This window comes from Suncus etruscus, chromosome X (assembly GCF_024139225.1).
Source record: "Suncus etruscus isolate mSunEtr1 chromosome X, mSunEtr1.pri.cur, whole genome shotgun sequence".
Lineage (NCBI taxonomy): Eukaryota > Metazoa > Chordata > Mammalia > Eulipotyphla > Soricidae > Suncus > Suncus etruscus.
The window spans coordinates 49,389,617-49,404,862 of record NC_064868.1 but is presented as its reverse complement, the minus strand read 5'-3'; the positions used below and the strand labels follow the sequence as shown (position 1 = coordinate 49,404,862).

General features: G+C 40.4%; 1 protein-coding gene across 1 annotated transcript in view; it reads right to left on the bottom strand.

Moving 5' to 3' along the window:
* RP2 (RP2 activator of ARL3 GTPase) overlaps window positions 1–8,252 on the bottom strand; it is a 52,241-nt gene extending 43,989 nt beyond the window's left edge. The window contains exon 1 of the mRNA XM_049767311.1: window positions 8,022–8,252. Within this exon, the coding sequence (XP_049623268.1) occupies window positions 8,022–8,123 (102 nt within the window). The 5' untranslated portion in view covers window positions 8,124–8,252. The remainder of the gene's footprint in view (window positions 1–8,021) is intronic.
* Between the last annotated feature and the right edge of the window lie 6,994 nt (window positions 8,253–15,246).

The window sequence follows — 15,246 nt, the reverse complement described above, 5'->3', positions numbered from 1 at the left end:
TTTGCTCATCTTGAACGTATGGTAAATTTTACTGATTGCTAAGTTCATTGTTAAGTCTTGTGAACAGAAGGTGTGGCCAACACAAACAAAATTAGCAACAACAAAATTAAATTTCAGCCTTCTCTAAATTTATAATACATTAAAATAAATTTTTTATGTGTTTTGCTCCAGTTTGCTCATCTTTGCTCATCTTGAACGTATGGTAAATTTTACTAAGATTGCTAAGTTCATTGTTAAGTCTTGGCAACAGGTCACGTGATTATGATGACTGTTTTCAAGAGCAGTATAATGACTCAGGAGAATTGTAAAATGGAAAAAAAAATGTTAGAAGAAAATGCTTTCAAAAGACCAGGATGAAAATAAAACAGTAGTTTTTATGAGAGAGAACAGTAGGTTTACTAAGTGGAAACAAGACCAAATGGATTCCATGCTTCAGAGGTTATTCTGAAGGTACATACTGTCAACACTCTTTCTGAAAACACATGTAATTTCCATGCATGTATTATTTTTGGTATTTTTGTTGTTGTTTTTGTGTTTGTGTGCCCCCCATTTTTGGTATTTCTTTTTTTGTTTGTTTGTTTTGTTTTTGGGTCACACCTGCATTGCTCAGGGGTTACTCCTGGCTGTCTGCTCAGAAATAGCTCCTGGCAGGCACGGGGGACCATATGGGACACTGGGATTCAAACCAAGCACCTTTGGTCCTGGATCGGCTGCTTGCAAGGCAAACACAGCTGTGCTAACTCTCCGGGCCCCATTTTTGGTATTTCTTAAAGATGTTTCACTTATATTACTTTAATCCCCTTAAGTAAACCACTTAACCTGGTATTAGCATTCAGTTCATAGAGTAGTTCAAGGCGAGATGAGACACAGTGCCACCAAACGGATTTCAATCTAGTGTTCTAGAGCAGTTCTTTTCAAAGTTAAAGATTTGTGCAAACACAAATTTAGTATGTAAAGACATAGATGTATTCATGAAGTCAGTTCCCAGGCAATTTCCTCACTGCTGCAACATGTGACTCTCATCAACAAAGCTTCATCCTGGAGCTCTTTTATGACTTAGCATGCTCCCTGCTTCTCATAAATAGCTGACTTGTACCAAGCATTTTATTGCTTAAATATGTAATGTTTTCTCTATATTAAATGTTTCTGTTTCCTCATGTATAAAAATCACTCTTCAATACAAAATCTAGAATTTTTAATTAATAAACAAACTATTTTTAAAATTAAGGGCATAAATAATATGAATCTTTGCCTTATAATATAAAATATATTAAATCTAAAAATAGAAGTGAAAACTTTAAAAATAAAAATAGAAGTACAAAAAAGTCATATCAAAAATAAAGTTATATCATAGGAACTTTAAAGAGAGTAAAGGGGTTAAAGAACTTGCCTTACATGTAGCCTAACCGAATTCAATTCTTGGCACTGTATATTGTCTCCTAAACCCCACCAAAATGACTCTGGAACACAGAGGTAGGAGTCAGCCTTGAATATTGCTGAGTATGGCCACGAAGACACAAAAATTATATCCCAGTGATAACATAATCCTACAAGCTTATTAAACTTATATGAGTCATTAACACAGGCTATAAATGATATCTCAGAAAGACAATGTTTATTAAATTTTATTTGGGGGGGGTTGTTTTGTCTGTAACCAGGCTTACTCCTGACTCTGCACTTAGGGATCACTCCTGAGGCTTGGGGGGACCATATGGAATGTGGGGAATCAAAGCCAGGTGATGATGCAAAGAAATTACCCCACCCATTGTACTATTGCTTTAGCAACAGCAACTCTTTCTAAATGACTTTAGAATTGTTACTTCCCTTTAAATAACAACTTTGTGTAAAAGATTTAGAACATGTCAACACACATTTTTGACATTTCTGCCACCAAGAGGTCGGTCCTTTCCCCCTTGGACCTGAGTGGAAATTTGTGATGCCAAATAGTGGCTCTTGGAACTCAATCATGCTGTTGTAGCTTGGGCTACAAAAGAGAGATGTATGGCCTTTAGCTATAGCTGAGATGCCTACTGAAAGTCAGCATCGACTTGCTAGCCTCTGTGATTAAGCCATATTGAAGGCAATTCTTCAAACTCCAAGTTAGGCTGCCATAGAGAACAGATACAACCTAGTTAAAGCCCTACACAAATAGAGTTTTTAACAAAATAAGTACATACTTATTAGGGTTGGGGGGTGGTTTGGTATGTAGCAATGGATAACCATACATATTTAAAAGGCTAAGAACAGTATCTGGGGCCAGAGAGATACCATGGAGATAAGGTGTTTGCCTTGCATGCAGAAGGTCGGTGGTTTGAATCCTGGCATCCCATATGGTCCCCCGAGCCTGCCAGGAGCAATTTTTGAGCCTGGAGCCAGGAGTGGCCCCTGAACGCTACTGGGTATGACTCAAAAACCAAAACCAAACCAAAACAAACAAACAAACAAAAACAAAAAACAAAAAAAGAACAGTACTATCTCCTTACTTAATACAGACACCTTTTTTCTAATAGGCTTCCATCTAACCTCTCTACAAATGTTTTGACTAACAAGGAGATCAACTTTTGACATAGCCACTCCTACTGGTGAATAATCCTGGAATTGTACTGACCTTAAGTTAAGACCCATTTTGTCACGCCCAAGTTATGGTACATGGTCTGTCATCAGAGATGACAATTACTGTCTAATCCTCTTTTCCTGATGAGAGACCATAGTAAACAGCAGAGAAATCTGTAGTACTATCTTGTTTATAGCAAGGAACCGAAATGCACAAATTGTTTTATCCAAAATTATACAACAGACACTGGATAAAATGAATCTTGAATCTTACATTACATCCATCTTACATGAAACAAACACACTGGATACAAGATGTGTTGTTTATATTAAAAAATCACAATCTTCACATTTATGCCATCATTGGTACAGTGGTGTTTCTCAAAGTGGACAATACTGCCCCCTGGGGGACAATGGGATTACCAATAGGACCTTTGTTTTCTGCTTTCACTTAAAGTTGGTGCTAAATGATATTTTTCCCTGAAAATGAAGGTTAAACAATTTAAAAAGTTTGTTTATCTCATTTCTATCCTTTAAGAGTATTGGTATAAAATTGAAAAATGGAAACTACATTTCTGTACCACTCATCTTCCTTTTATTTGTTACCCTTTAATTATTTTGTTTTAATACAGTAAACCAGTCAGCTCTTGGAGGACAGGAAAATATTTATGATTTTGAGTCTTCCTTGACATTTGAGTACATAGATATTGAGTACTATGGTAGGAAACATACCAAGGATAAAATGATTTTTCTAAATTATTTAAATACAGATCTTACAATCCAAAATTTTATCTCATCATGTTTTTGTTGTTGTTGTTGTTCTTGTTCTTGTTTTGGGTTACACCCAGAACTGCTCAGGGGTTACTCCTGGCTCTGCTCTCAGAAGTCATTCCTGGCAGGTTGGGGGAACCAGATCGGATGCCGGGATTCAAACAGGGTCCATCATGTGTTGGCCGCGTGCAAGGCAAATGCCTTACCGCTGGGCTATAGCTCAGGCCCCTCTCATCATGTTACATAGTATTTATTTTCCTTTTTTTTGGTTTTTGGGCCACACCTGTTTGACTCTCAGGGGTTACTCCTGGCTATGCGCTCAGAAATCGCCCCTGGCTTGGAGGGACCATATGGGACTCCGGGAATCGAACTGCTGTCTGGTCCGTCCTACGCTAGCGCTTGCAAGGCAGACACCTTACTTCTAGCGCCACCTTCCAGGCCCCACATAGTATTTATATAGTAAACTTTTTTCTTTTACAAAGTCAGCCGCAATAGAAACATTGTTACCGCTGGGCTATAGCTCATGTTACATAGTATCTATATAGTAAACTTTTTTCTTTTACAAAGTCAGCAGCAATAGAAACATTGTTAATTACAGTGCATCAGTTGCCATAGCAACACTTAGACAAACATTTTTTCTAATTGAGACAATTTCCCTTAAGACTTGACCCAATTATAAAACTCAGTATCTAAAACTCAGAGGATGCCTCTCAAGATATTCTGATTACCCAACCTAGGAAAAATTTAAACACCACTTTTCCAAGTTGCAAGGAAATCTTTAAAGCAACACGTTTTGTTTTTACATTCAAGGTCATCTAAATTGACTAGTTTATCTAAATTGGTTTATGTTTTACCTAACATGAAACTTTAAAACGACATATGTTATACCCCATGACCACATTACAGAAGCTAAAACATTACATTAGCCACTGTGTTAATGTATATGTAATATATATCTTTTATGCTTTCTAGGATGATTTGCATTTGATTCATCTAAAGCAGTGGTCCTCACACTTTTTAAACAGGGGACCAGTTCACTGTCCCTCAGACCTTTGGAGGGCTGGGCTATAGTAAAAACAAAAACTATGAACAAATTCCTATACACACTGCCTATATCTTATTTTGAAATAAAGAAACAAAATGGGGGGGGGGGCGGCGAGGTGGCGCTACAGGTAAGGTGTCTGCCTTGCAAGCGCTAGCCAAGGAAGGACCGTGGTTCGATCCCCCGGCATCCCATATGGTCCCCCCAAGCCAGGGGCGATTTCTGAGCACATAGCCAGGAGTAACCCCTGAGTGTCAAACGGGTGTGGCCCCAAAACAAAACAAAACAAAACAAAAAGAAACAAAATGGGAACAAATACAATATGTGGCCCACAGGCCGTAGTTTGAGGACCATTGCTCAAGTTACAATTAAATTCTTATAGGTATAAGTAAGAACATGCTACAGTCAGACTATTGAGTAACATTGGATTAACCAAACATTTGTAGATTTATCCAAACACTTTGAGAATCAAGGAAATATAAATAAACTATCTATGGAGATTATTATGCTGAGTGAAATGAGTCAGAGGGAGAAAGGTGGACATAGAATAATCTCACTCATTTGTGTGATATAAGATAAATAAAAGATAGTATGATAATAATATCCAGAGACAAAACAGAGATGAGGGCCAGAAAGAACATGGTAGGAAGCTTGCCACAAATATTGGTGAGTGCAATCAGAGTAGAGGAAGGGTCTACTCTGATAATGATAGTTGGAATTGATTACTTTGGATAAGAACTGGGTGCTGAAAGGAGATAAAATGATATGCATGTTATCCCTTCATTAACCAAAGTTCAAACCACAATCTCAAAAAGGAACAGGGGGATGGAGGGAGGAAGGGAGAGAGACAAAGAGAAAGAGAAGTAAAATGACTGCCCCACAGGCAGGCAGGGTGGATGTGTGGAAAGGAAACTGGGGACATTGGTGGCAGGAAAAGTGCACTTTCCCCACCATGACTGACAGAAAATTATGAACATTTTTGTAACCACAGTACTTAAATAAAAAGTAATTATATAAAAATAAATTCACCTTCAACTTAGGAAGTTATCATAAATGAAGCAACATCTAGAGTGAAATCCTAGTAATTCTAACAGAAAAAGGGAAATCCCAAAACAAAAAAAGTAGTACTGGGAAATCAGGACCTCATGGGAGGTTGAGACCAAAGAAAGAAGGGGCTGAAAAGTCTCACACTGTAAGCATTTACCTGGTGATGCTCGGTATTTATTCCTAGCTCACGGTTCATACCTGGCGATGTTCAGGCTCTAAACAATATCTGCAGCATGCAAGGCTTAAGTTTGCATTCAGCCTCTCTCTGCCTCAAGCAGATGCTCTTTAATAGAACAAGCTTTTTTTTTTAAGAAGAAGATGGTTTGGATCATACCCTGAGATACTCAGTGCTTACATCTGGCTATCCACTTAGGGATGACTCCTGGTGGGCTCAGGGGACCACTCTGGGTGCCAGGGATTAAACTGAGGTAAGTGCCTTAACCAATGTATTACTTGTTGACCTCCAAAAGATTTTGTTTTGTTTTGTTTTTGTTTCTGTTTTTTTTGGGGGCCACACCCGTTTGACGCTCAGGGATTACTCCTGGCTATGCGCTCAGAAATTGCCCCTGGCTTGGGGGACCATATGTATGGGACACCGGGGGATCGAACCGCAGTCCGTCCTACGCTAGCGCTTGCAAGGCAGACACCTTACCTTTAGCGCCACCTTCCCGGCCCCTCCAAAAGATTTTTTAAATGTGTTATTTTCAGAGTATACTGCTCATTAATATAGAATTTTTGATTAGTTGAGTTAATCAATAATTTAAGTTTTATTACATAAAACTTAAGGAAATTTTATATAATAAAGTTTCTCCACCAGAAGTATGAGCTTACTCTACAAATTTCTCTTACAGCTGTACAACTGGTGTATTTAACTACCTACATTAAGGCATTTGACAGATTTTTTTGGCCTTTGGGACACACCCTGCTGTGCCCAGCTAACTACTGGCTCTGTGCTCAGGGATCACTCCTGGTGTGCTCAGGATAGAATTCAAAACATGTTGGCAGTGGCAAGGTGAACACCCTAACAGCTGTATTATTGTTCCAACCCCAGCATTTAAATATTAATGCTACATGATTAAAAAGCAAAAACTCACTTTGTGTGGAATAGAAAAATAAGGCTATGTAAGTATTGTCCTAAACAAAAATGGAGAACTATACAGAAAAAGGAAGCATTGTGAAATTTATGACTAAGTGTTTTATAAAGACTGAAGGACATGTTCAGAGCTTTTTAGTTGGGGGTATATGTACAAGTGAAAATAAGGGTTTCTTCATTCATGTAAAGCGACAGTAAACTTTTGGTTTAAACTAGTTATTTGCACTTGGTTATTAAGACAATGAATGTCTTCACACTCATTCTGAAAATGGCTTGATTTTCATTACTTCTTTAGGGACCTGAAAGAAGAGGGAAAGTAGAGGAGTGCGCTCAAGAGTATACTGAAAAAGAAATCGCAGTGTTCATTGAAAAAGATATTTCCGACTAGTATGGTCAAAAGAAGAGTCACAGAAAGAACTTAAGCCACAAAACAGAAAACAAGCAATACCATATGTAACTCAAAAGACTGAGTTATTACAGCGCTGTTGCTGTAATAAGCAAATCTAAGATTCGGGCCATTCCAAGCTCTTTTCCTTCTCTCTACTGAGTTTAAACTGAGATTAGAGGTCAGGTCAAGTCATGGTACGAATTTAGGGAGCCCCACAGGGATCAATCTACCTGGACAATGAATCTAAGGCCCCTCCCTAGTGCTCCACGACAGTAGCTCTGCGCGGAGCCCCCTCTAGCGCCGATTTCAGGGCTTCTCCCAAATTCTTCCAGACTTCAACTTTTATAGAAAGAGACAGCCAAGAGGTGGGGGAAGAAGGGGGAGAGGAAGGCAGGTTGGGGTCGCCGCCAAACACTCTCTCTCTCCTCTCTCTCCTCTCCTTTCTCTCTTTCACTCTCCTCTCTCTCCTCTCCTTTCTCTCTTTCACTCTCCTCTCTCTCCTCTCTCTTTCCTCTCTCTCCTCTCTCTCTCACTCTCCTCTTTCTCTCCTTTCTCTCCTCTCTCCCCTCTCCTCTCTCACTCTCCTCTCTCTCACTCTCCTCTCTCTTCTCTCTCCTCTCTCTCTCCTCTTTCTCTCCTCTCTCACTCTCCTCTCTCTCACTCTCTCTCTTTCTCTCCTCTCTCCTCCTCTTTCTCTCCTCTCTCACTCTCTCTTCTCTCTCTCTTCTCTTCTCTCCTCTTTCCTCTCTCTCCTCCTCTCTCCTCCTCCTCCTTCTTCTTTCTCTCTCTCTCTCTCCTCTCTCCTCTCTCTCTCTCCTCTTCTCTTCTTCTCTCTCTCTTCTCTCTCTCTCTTCTCTCTCTCTCTCTCTCTCTCTCCTCTCTCCTCTCTCCTCTCTCTCTTTCTCTCCTCTTCTCTTCTTCTTCTCTCTCTTCTCTCTCTCTCTCTCTCTCTCTCTCTCTCTCTCTCTCTCTCTCTCTCTCTCTCTCTCTCTCTCTCTCTCTCTCTCTCCCCCTCCCTCCCTCCCTCCCTCCCTCCTCTCTCTCTCTCTCATATCCCGCCTTCCGGGTAGGGACTCGCCCACCGGGGCCCGGTCAGGCTTAGCTCAGTGACCAGGGGCTGTTGTTACCTTCTCGCGCTGATCCCAGCTGTACTGCTTTGGTGGTTGGCTCTCGCTTTCGGGGGGCGAGTCCCTCTCATTCTTCAGCCTCTTGGAAAAGAGGCAGCCCATGGTCTGGCCTGCGGGGTTCAATTGCCACCGCTCCCGGTCCGTGCGTCAACGCAGGCACCTCCTGGCGAGTGAAGCTGGAAGCCACAGGCCCCGCAGCTCTCCGGAACCGCACAAAACGTGCAGCTTCGGGTCGCCAGCCCGCCAGGCCCAAACACCCTTCTCTTTTTCCTCTCAGTCTCCCTGACTACCCATGGCAGCCAATGACCGCTTCAGCGTCGCTAAGCCAATCACAGCCTCACGAACAACTATGCGTCCTATGAGGAGGGGTTGATTTACGCACAGAACCAATCCTCGCCGCGCTCCTCCTTCAGTCACCGGCTGACCGGGTGGGCTCTGGTGCTGACATTGCTGACTCGCCCCTGGCTCAGCTCAAGGCATGCAAGCTAGGACTTAAGAGTTTTCTAGCTTGTGAGAGTCAGAGGCCAGCGTCTCTTGGTGTGCAGCAAACTAGTTCCAGACCTGGAACGTATGACTCTGCAATAGAACCTTAGGCTTCAATTTTATGATGTAAGCGGTGAGTGAACTGTAATTCCTGCTGGCTGACGCAGGAAGGGCTTGATGTTTCTTTCCTCCTGTCTCCATCATCCAACTTGGGTCCCACATTATCTGGCCTGTACGTGTCAGGAAACTTTCCCCACCCTCCTTGCTCTCTTTGTGATTTCTTAATATTATGAACGTCCATTCTGAAAAGTGCAGAAGTATGTGGCAAAGTAGTTATTCGTGCGCTGTCTTTTTTATTGGAACTGTACATATTTTTTTCTCGTTAAAGACCTATTGTAAAAGGTATGCACATCTGCATCCCTAGGCCTGACATAACCTTATAATATATGCATAAAATATTAGCACAATGAGTGCTTGAAAGCTCGAGAAGAAAACATTGATTTTGCCCACGGTTCTTCCTAAAATTACCCAACTACCCAACAAGTAAATGTGTGGGTGGAGTGAGAAAGGAAGGAGTTATGATAAGGGAATTCCCATGGAGTTTATTTATAGCCTACTTGAGAATATAAGAATTGTCATTCAAACATACAGAACTGTTTTAAGCAAATGCACAGGCTTTGATGATATTTAAAAATACTCTTCAGGGGCCAGAGTGGTGGCACAGCAATAAGGCATTTTCCTTGGCCCCCCCAAGCCAAGAGTGATTTCTGAGTGCATAGATAGACAGGAGTAACCCCTGAGCGTCACCGGGTGTGCCCCCCAAATAAAAAATACTATTAAAAGGGTGGCCGGAGCAGTGGCGGTAGAAGTAAGGCTTCTGCCTTGCAAGCGCAAGCCTAGGTTTGATCCGCAGGCATCCACTATGGTCCTCCAAAGCCAGGAGAGACTTTTGAGCGCACAGCCAGGAGTAACTGCTGATCATCAACGGGTGTGGCCCTCCCCAAAATAAAAAAATTACTATTAAAAGGGGGGCCGGAGCTGTGGCACTAGAGATAAAGCCTCTGTCTTGCATGCCCAAGCCTAGGATGGATAGCGGTTCAATATCCCGGCATCCCCGATGGTCCGCCCAAGTCGGGAGAGACTTCTAAGTGAATAAGAGTAATTCCTGAGTGTCAACGGCTGTGGCACAAAAAAACAAAAACAAAAACATACTATTAAAAGGAAATAAGAAAGAAAAAACAAAAAGCATACTATTTACATTTATAATACAATGTTATAATTGAGTCAAACTTTACTACACCTATTTTGCTTATGTAGTAGAAAAGTAAGGCAAGTCGTCTTTCTTTGAGCCCAAAATTTTGACGTTTTGGAAGGACATAAAAATGCCTAGTTAGTCGGGTTCAAATTTAGTTATCTATATGCTTTCCAACATTTACTCACATTTAGTACATGAGCCCTTGATGTAATTTGAGCATTTAAAACATGTTCCTCTTTTCACTTCCTGTTCTTTACCACACAATCAGGCAGAAAAATGTATGTGCTTAAGTATTAGAAATGACTGTTAATTGAAGCTCCAGAGCTTAGACAATAATCTTTACCCAGTATAAACATTTTCTTGCTCAGAATGAGAGAAAGGTCTCAGTGAGGAGATTTTGGATAAGACCTGAGAAGTATTTTATAGTAAAAAAATATGTTAAAATTGTGACCATACAGAGCACAGTAGAAGTAATACACGCACACCGAGGTGAAGTGAATGTGGTCACAGCAGGGTGACTGAGCAGGAGCTAGAAAAACTCAGAAATGAGGTTTTCCAGTGCTCCCACCTATCCAAAGTTTATCCCTCTCTGATTTATCTAAAATAGAGACTAAAAATTTAGGCTTATTGATACCTAAGGGAGTTCTGTTTCACAGAGATACAGTTTCTCTTAAAAAGCAAGCAATGAAACTAATTTTTCTTTCTTTTTGGTTTTTGGGCCACACCCAGTTGACGCTCAGGGGTTACTCTTGGCTATGCGCTCAGAAATGCTCCTGGCTTGGGGGATCATATGGTATGCTGGAAGATCGAACGACAGTCTGTCCTAGGTTAATGCATGCAAGGCAGGCACTCTACTGCTTGCGCTACCACTCCAGCCCCCAAAGAAACTGATTTTTTCCTTTGATTACTTTTTTTTTTTTGGGCCACGCCTGGCGATGCTCAGGGGTTACTCCTGGCTGTCTGCTCAGAAATAGCTCCTGGTCAGCACGGGGGACCATATGGGACACCGGATTCGAACCAACCACCTTTGGTCCTGGATCGGCTGCTTGCAAGGCAAATGCAGCTGTGCTATCTCTCCGGGCCCTTAATTACTTTTTTTTTTATTTAAAGAAAATACATCACATAGTTGACACAATTGATCATAATACGTTTCTTTCAGGTAGAACAAAGGCAAAGTTATTAAAAAATAGAAAGAAAAACTAAAGAGATAAAAGAGAAAGGAAAGAAGAAAAAAGTTCAGTAGCAAGTACATTTTTGAAAATTATTGAATCACCGATGAACTCATTAAAGCCCTAGCTGAAGGTTTAGAAAGCTCTTCTTTTTTTTTTTAAAGGATAAGAGTTAAAGAAATACAGTAGAATTGGTGTTAGAATGGGAATTGTTGTTGTTTGCATAGCAAAATATGGGGGAAATGGAAAGGAAAAGCCTTGGCCTAAATACGAGGAGACCTTACCCCTGAAGTTTTCTGGCATGAGACCAGCTCTGCGCTCCAGGCTTACTAGGTTGTCCAATCCCTGAGTCATTCTCTATGGTCCCAGTAAAAAAATTTTTCACACAATTGTTGTTGTTGGTGTTAGGTTGAAAGAAACTAATTTTAAAGAAATTATCATTGAACTTCTCATAGTTTAAATATATTTGCTAATGCAAAATCCCAACTTAACACGAACTCCATATCTGGTCTTCTCATGGAGATTGTTTTCTTTTCATTATACCATACCCCTTGGGAAAAAAGAGGTAAATGAAAATAGAAAAAAAAAATCTGAGCACCTAGAAGCCAATGACCAGAGCTAGTGCTATAACTCTCTCATGTTCTTTGTATTTTTGCTTCCCTTTTGTTCTGCCTCCATCAACACTCTTAGTTTTATTTTTCCTTATACACCAGCAATCTTTTTTTTTTTTTTTGGTTTTTGGGCCATATCCGCTCAGGGGTTACTCCTGGGTATGAGCTCAGAAATTGCTCCTGGCTTGAGGGGACCATATGGGATGCCGAGGATAGAACCACGGTCTGTCCTATGCTAGCGCTTGCAAGGCAGACACCTTACCTCTAGCACCACCTTCCCAGCCCCGACACCAGCTATCTTAATTCATCAGCATAGATATGGTGTCATGAGAACCCATCTTAGTGGCCTCCTGTACATGTGGATGCTGCAGTTTCTTTTACCTTAGTTAATTTCTAAGGAGATATTTAAAGAAGTGTTGGCCTCTCAATAATTGAATGGTAGTGCTTGAGGGATTAAAACAAAACATTGTTTCTAGTGTAATTTAAAATTTCTAAATAGTTAATACATTTTGGAAAAGGAACAAATTCTGACAAAACTAACACCAACAAAATTAGAGTGTTTTAGATAAACTGGTTCTTCCTTAGGACTTTATTAATGAAAGATTTTTTTCCCTGTTTTTGGGCCACACCTGGTGGTGCTCAGGAATTACTCCTAGCTCTGTGCTCAGAAATCACTCCTAGCAGGCTCGGGGGACCATATGGGATGCCTGGAATAGAACCAGGGTCCGTCCAGGGTTGGCTCTGTGCAAGGCAAATGCCCTACCACTGTGCTATTGCTTTAGTCCCCAACAAAAGCATTTTAGTTAAGGTAATGTAATAGAGATGTTTCCTGGTTTCTTCTGTTCATATACATGTAAAATAAACTTTCAATTTGATATCTAAAAGATCTCAAACCACATAATTGCTACCCATCAGTATTTGTATAGTATAAAATGAATTCTGGGGGCATAGTGATAAAACAGAGGGTGGGGCACTTGCTTTGCATTAACTGGCTTTGGAGCCTGGCATTCCATATGGCTCCCTGAGCCCCACCAAGAGTAATCCCTAAGCACAGAGTAAGAAATAAGTTTTGAGCACTGCAGGGTGGCCTAAAAACAAATTAGCTTAAAATAATATAAAAGAAAGATTTGGGAAAGTTAATGGATGTCAGAAAGCAAACATTTTTCTTTTTTTTTTTTTTTTTTTTTTTTTTTGGTTTTTGGGCCACACCCGGTGGTGCTCAGGGGTTACTCCTGGCTGTCTGCTCAGAAATAGCTCCTGGCAGGCACGAGGGACCATATGGGACACTGGGATTCGAACCAACCACCTTAGGTCCTGGATCGGCTGCTTGCAAGGCAAACACCGCTGTGCTATCTCTCCGGGCCCCCAGAAAGCAAACATTTTAGTAAGATATTTTAATAACATTTTCTAAATAATACACAAGTAAAATCTTAATTTTCTTCATTTTTATTTTTATTTTAATCAAAGTGGATTACAAATCTTTCACAGTAATATTTTAGGTACATAGTGACAGTGAATCAGGGGTGTTCCCTCCACCAATATTGTTCTCCCTCCACCCCTGTTACCAGCATGCATCTCATACCCCCTCTTTTAACCCCCAGGCTGCTAGTATAGGTGGTCCTCTCTGTGTCTAGCATGTTGTCAATTGGGTATCAATTCTGTTGTCATTGTCTTTGGATTTGGTGCTTAAGTTTGAACCTTTTTTTTTTATTTCTACTTAATATTCATATGACTGTTTGGTCTTGGTAACCTCCATTATTTTCCCCTTTATTTGTGAGGCGGAACAAGATGGTTCAAGTTATGTGGTTCTGTTTGAAGGAAAGAGAAAAAAAATAATGATAAAATAAAATGGGGCAAAAATCGAACAAGCAAAAATTGAGAGGAGTCCTTTTAGAGGCTATATCTATCAGTTTAAGAGCAGAGAGGGAAAAGGAAGAAAACCATAACAACAGGATAAGAAAATTAAAAATAAAATAAAATAAAAGATAAGAACTATCAAACAAAAAACTCGAAAAGCACCAGAGCAATATAGACAGTAGCCATACAATAACCACAGTCCTGAAATAGAAAACAAAATAAAGCCCAAAAGAGAAAAAAAAGCGACAACAAAATAACAAAACAAAAAAAAATTTTTTTTGATTTGTGCTTCTCTTTTTTTTCTTGCATAGGCACAGTAAATATTGGGGAGATTAGAAAGGGAATTCCCTTGGCCTAAAGAGTTACAGGGGTTCTCCACCTTTGAAGTATACTATCATGGGAATAACTACAGGCTTCGTACATGCTCTTTTACTCTCCCCTAGGTCCTTCTGTGGTGTCTGGAAACTTTCTGCTCTGTCGTGGGTGATAAAATCGTGCCTCTGTAGCTAGAGATCTTGATATTTGCACAGGTCAAAGGATTTAAAATCTTAATTTTCTTATAGATGACTATTAACACCTAAGCAAACCTAAAAGTCCCTAGGAATTTCAAGATTAACATTTATTTTCTGCCAGAGTTCATGGGACCTTTCATCTGCCAGAGGCCGATCAGTCAAGACTGACAAGATGCTTTTCTTTAAGCCTAATTTAATAAACAGGGAAGATAGAGAGTTGGTCAGTTCAGTAAGGTGATCTGGAGGATGGCCATGGGCATCTCACTCTCTGCAGCATTTCTCTAGAGGTTGCCTGTCTCCTCTTCAGGGTTGAAAGAGACTTTGACCTTGAACCCACTTTTCCTTTTCTTGAGACTGAGGGTGGAGGGTGAGAGTAGGGTCCAGGCTGTGTCCAGTCAGTGCAGGTCCAGAAACTCCTAGACAATCTCCAATTTTCACCTGGTATCTTCCCAGTCTTGTCAGCCAAATGCTTAAAGGTGCCTGCTTTTCACACCACCTCAACCCTGGTTAACTCTGTTTCCATGAAAGAGGGCTCTAGGGTCCCCTCATTGATTTCCTCTCTTTTCCATTATATTTATGCAAATCAATATGACACTGTGAAACACATACAGTACTGAAAGGTTCTAAGGAGAGAGAGAAAAAAGCAAATGTTTCTCAAATTTACACAGAAAATCCTAAAATAATTTGATTATTGTTCCCATATTAATTCTTAAATCATGACCATATTCATAAATATCATGTTCACATATTCACATATATCACTCCTTGTGATAGTTATTAATATCCGCAAATGTAGGGTTCCATAGTAGAAGGAAGAGACCACACAACTGGAATAACATTTAATACTTTAATCCATATGCCAACAAGACCCCCAGCCTGGCCAGCCAGGGCCATCCCCCAAAGGAGATGAGCCCCATCCAAGGTCATGAGGAAGTTATATAGGGAAGGGATATCTAATGATCCTAAAATATGATTGGCTCTTCTCTAGGGGTACCTTCCTACTGCTCGCTTGTTCTTCCCTGATAGGCAACTTGGTGTAGTCAGGTAGCTTGGGGTAGGACCTATGGAAATAGGCTTGTGAAGACCTAACATTTGGTTTGCACCATGTGGTCCTTACAAAATGGCTTCTTCCTGCTTAGAACCTGAGAAGAATCCAGCCATGTGGCCTTTACAAAATGGCGTCCCTTCTTGTTCAGAATTCAGGTCCCAACATTATACCAAGAAGAATGCTCACTATGCTCCCAGACTTTAAAATAATATATAATTAACAATCAACAATTTTTCAAAAACTTTTTAAACGGAACTTTAATGACTTTTCTTAAATTCTCAATTATTTCC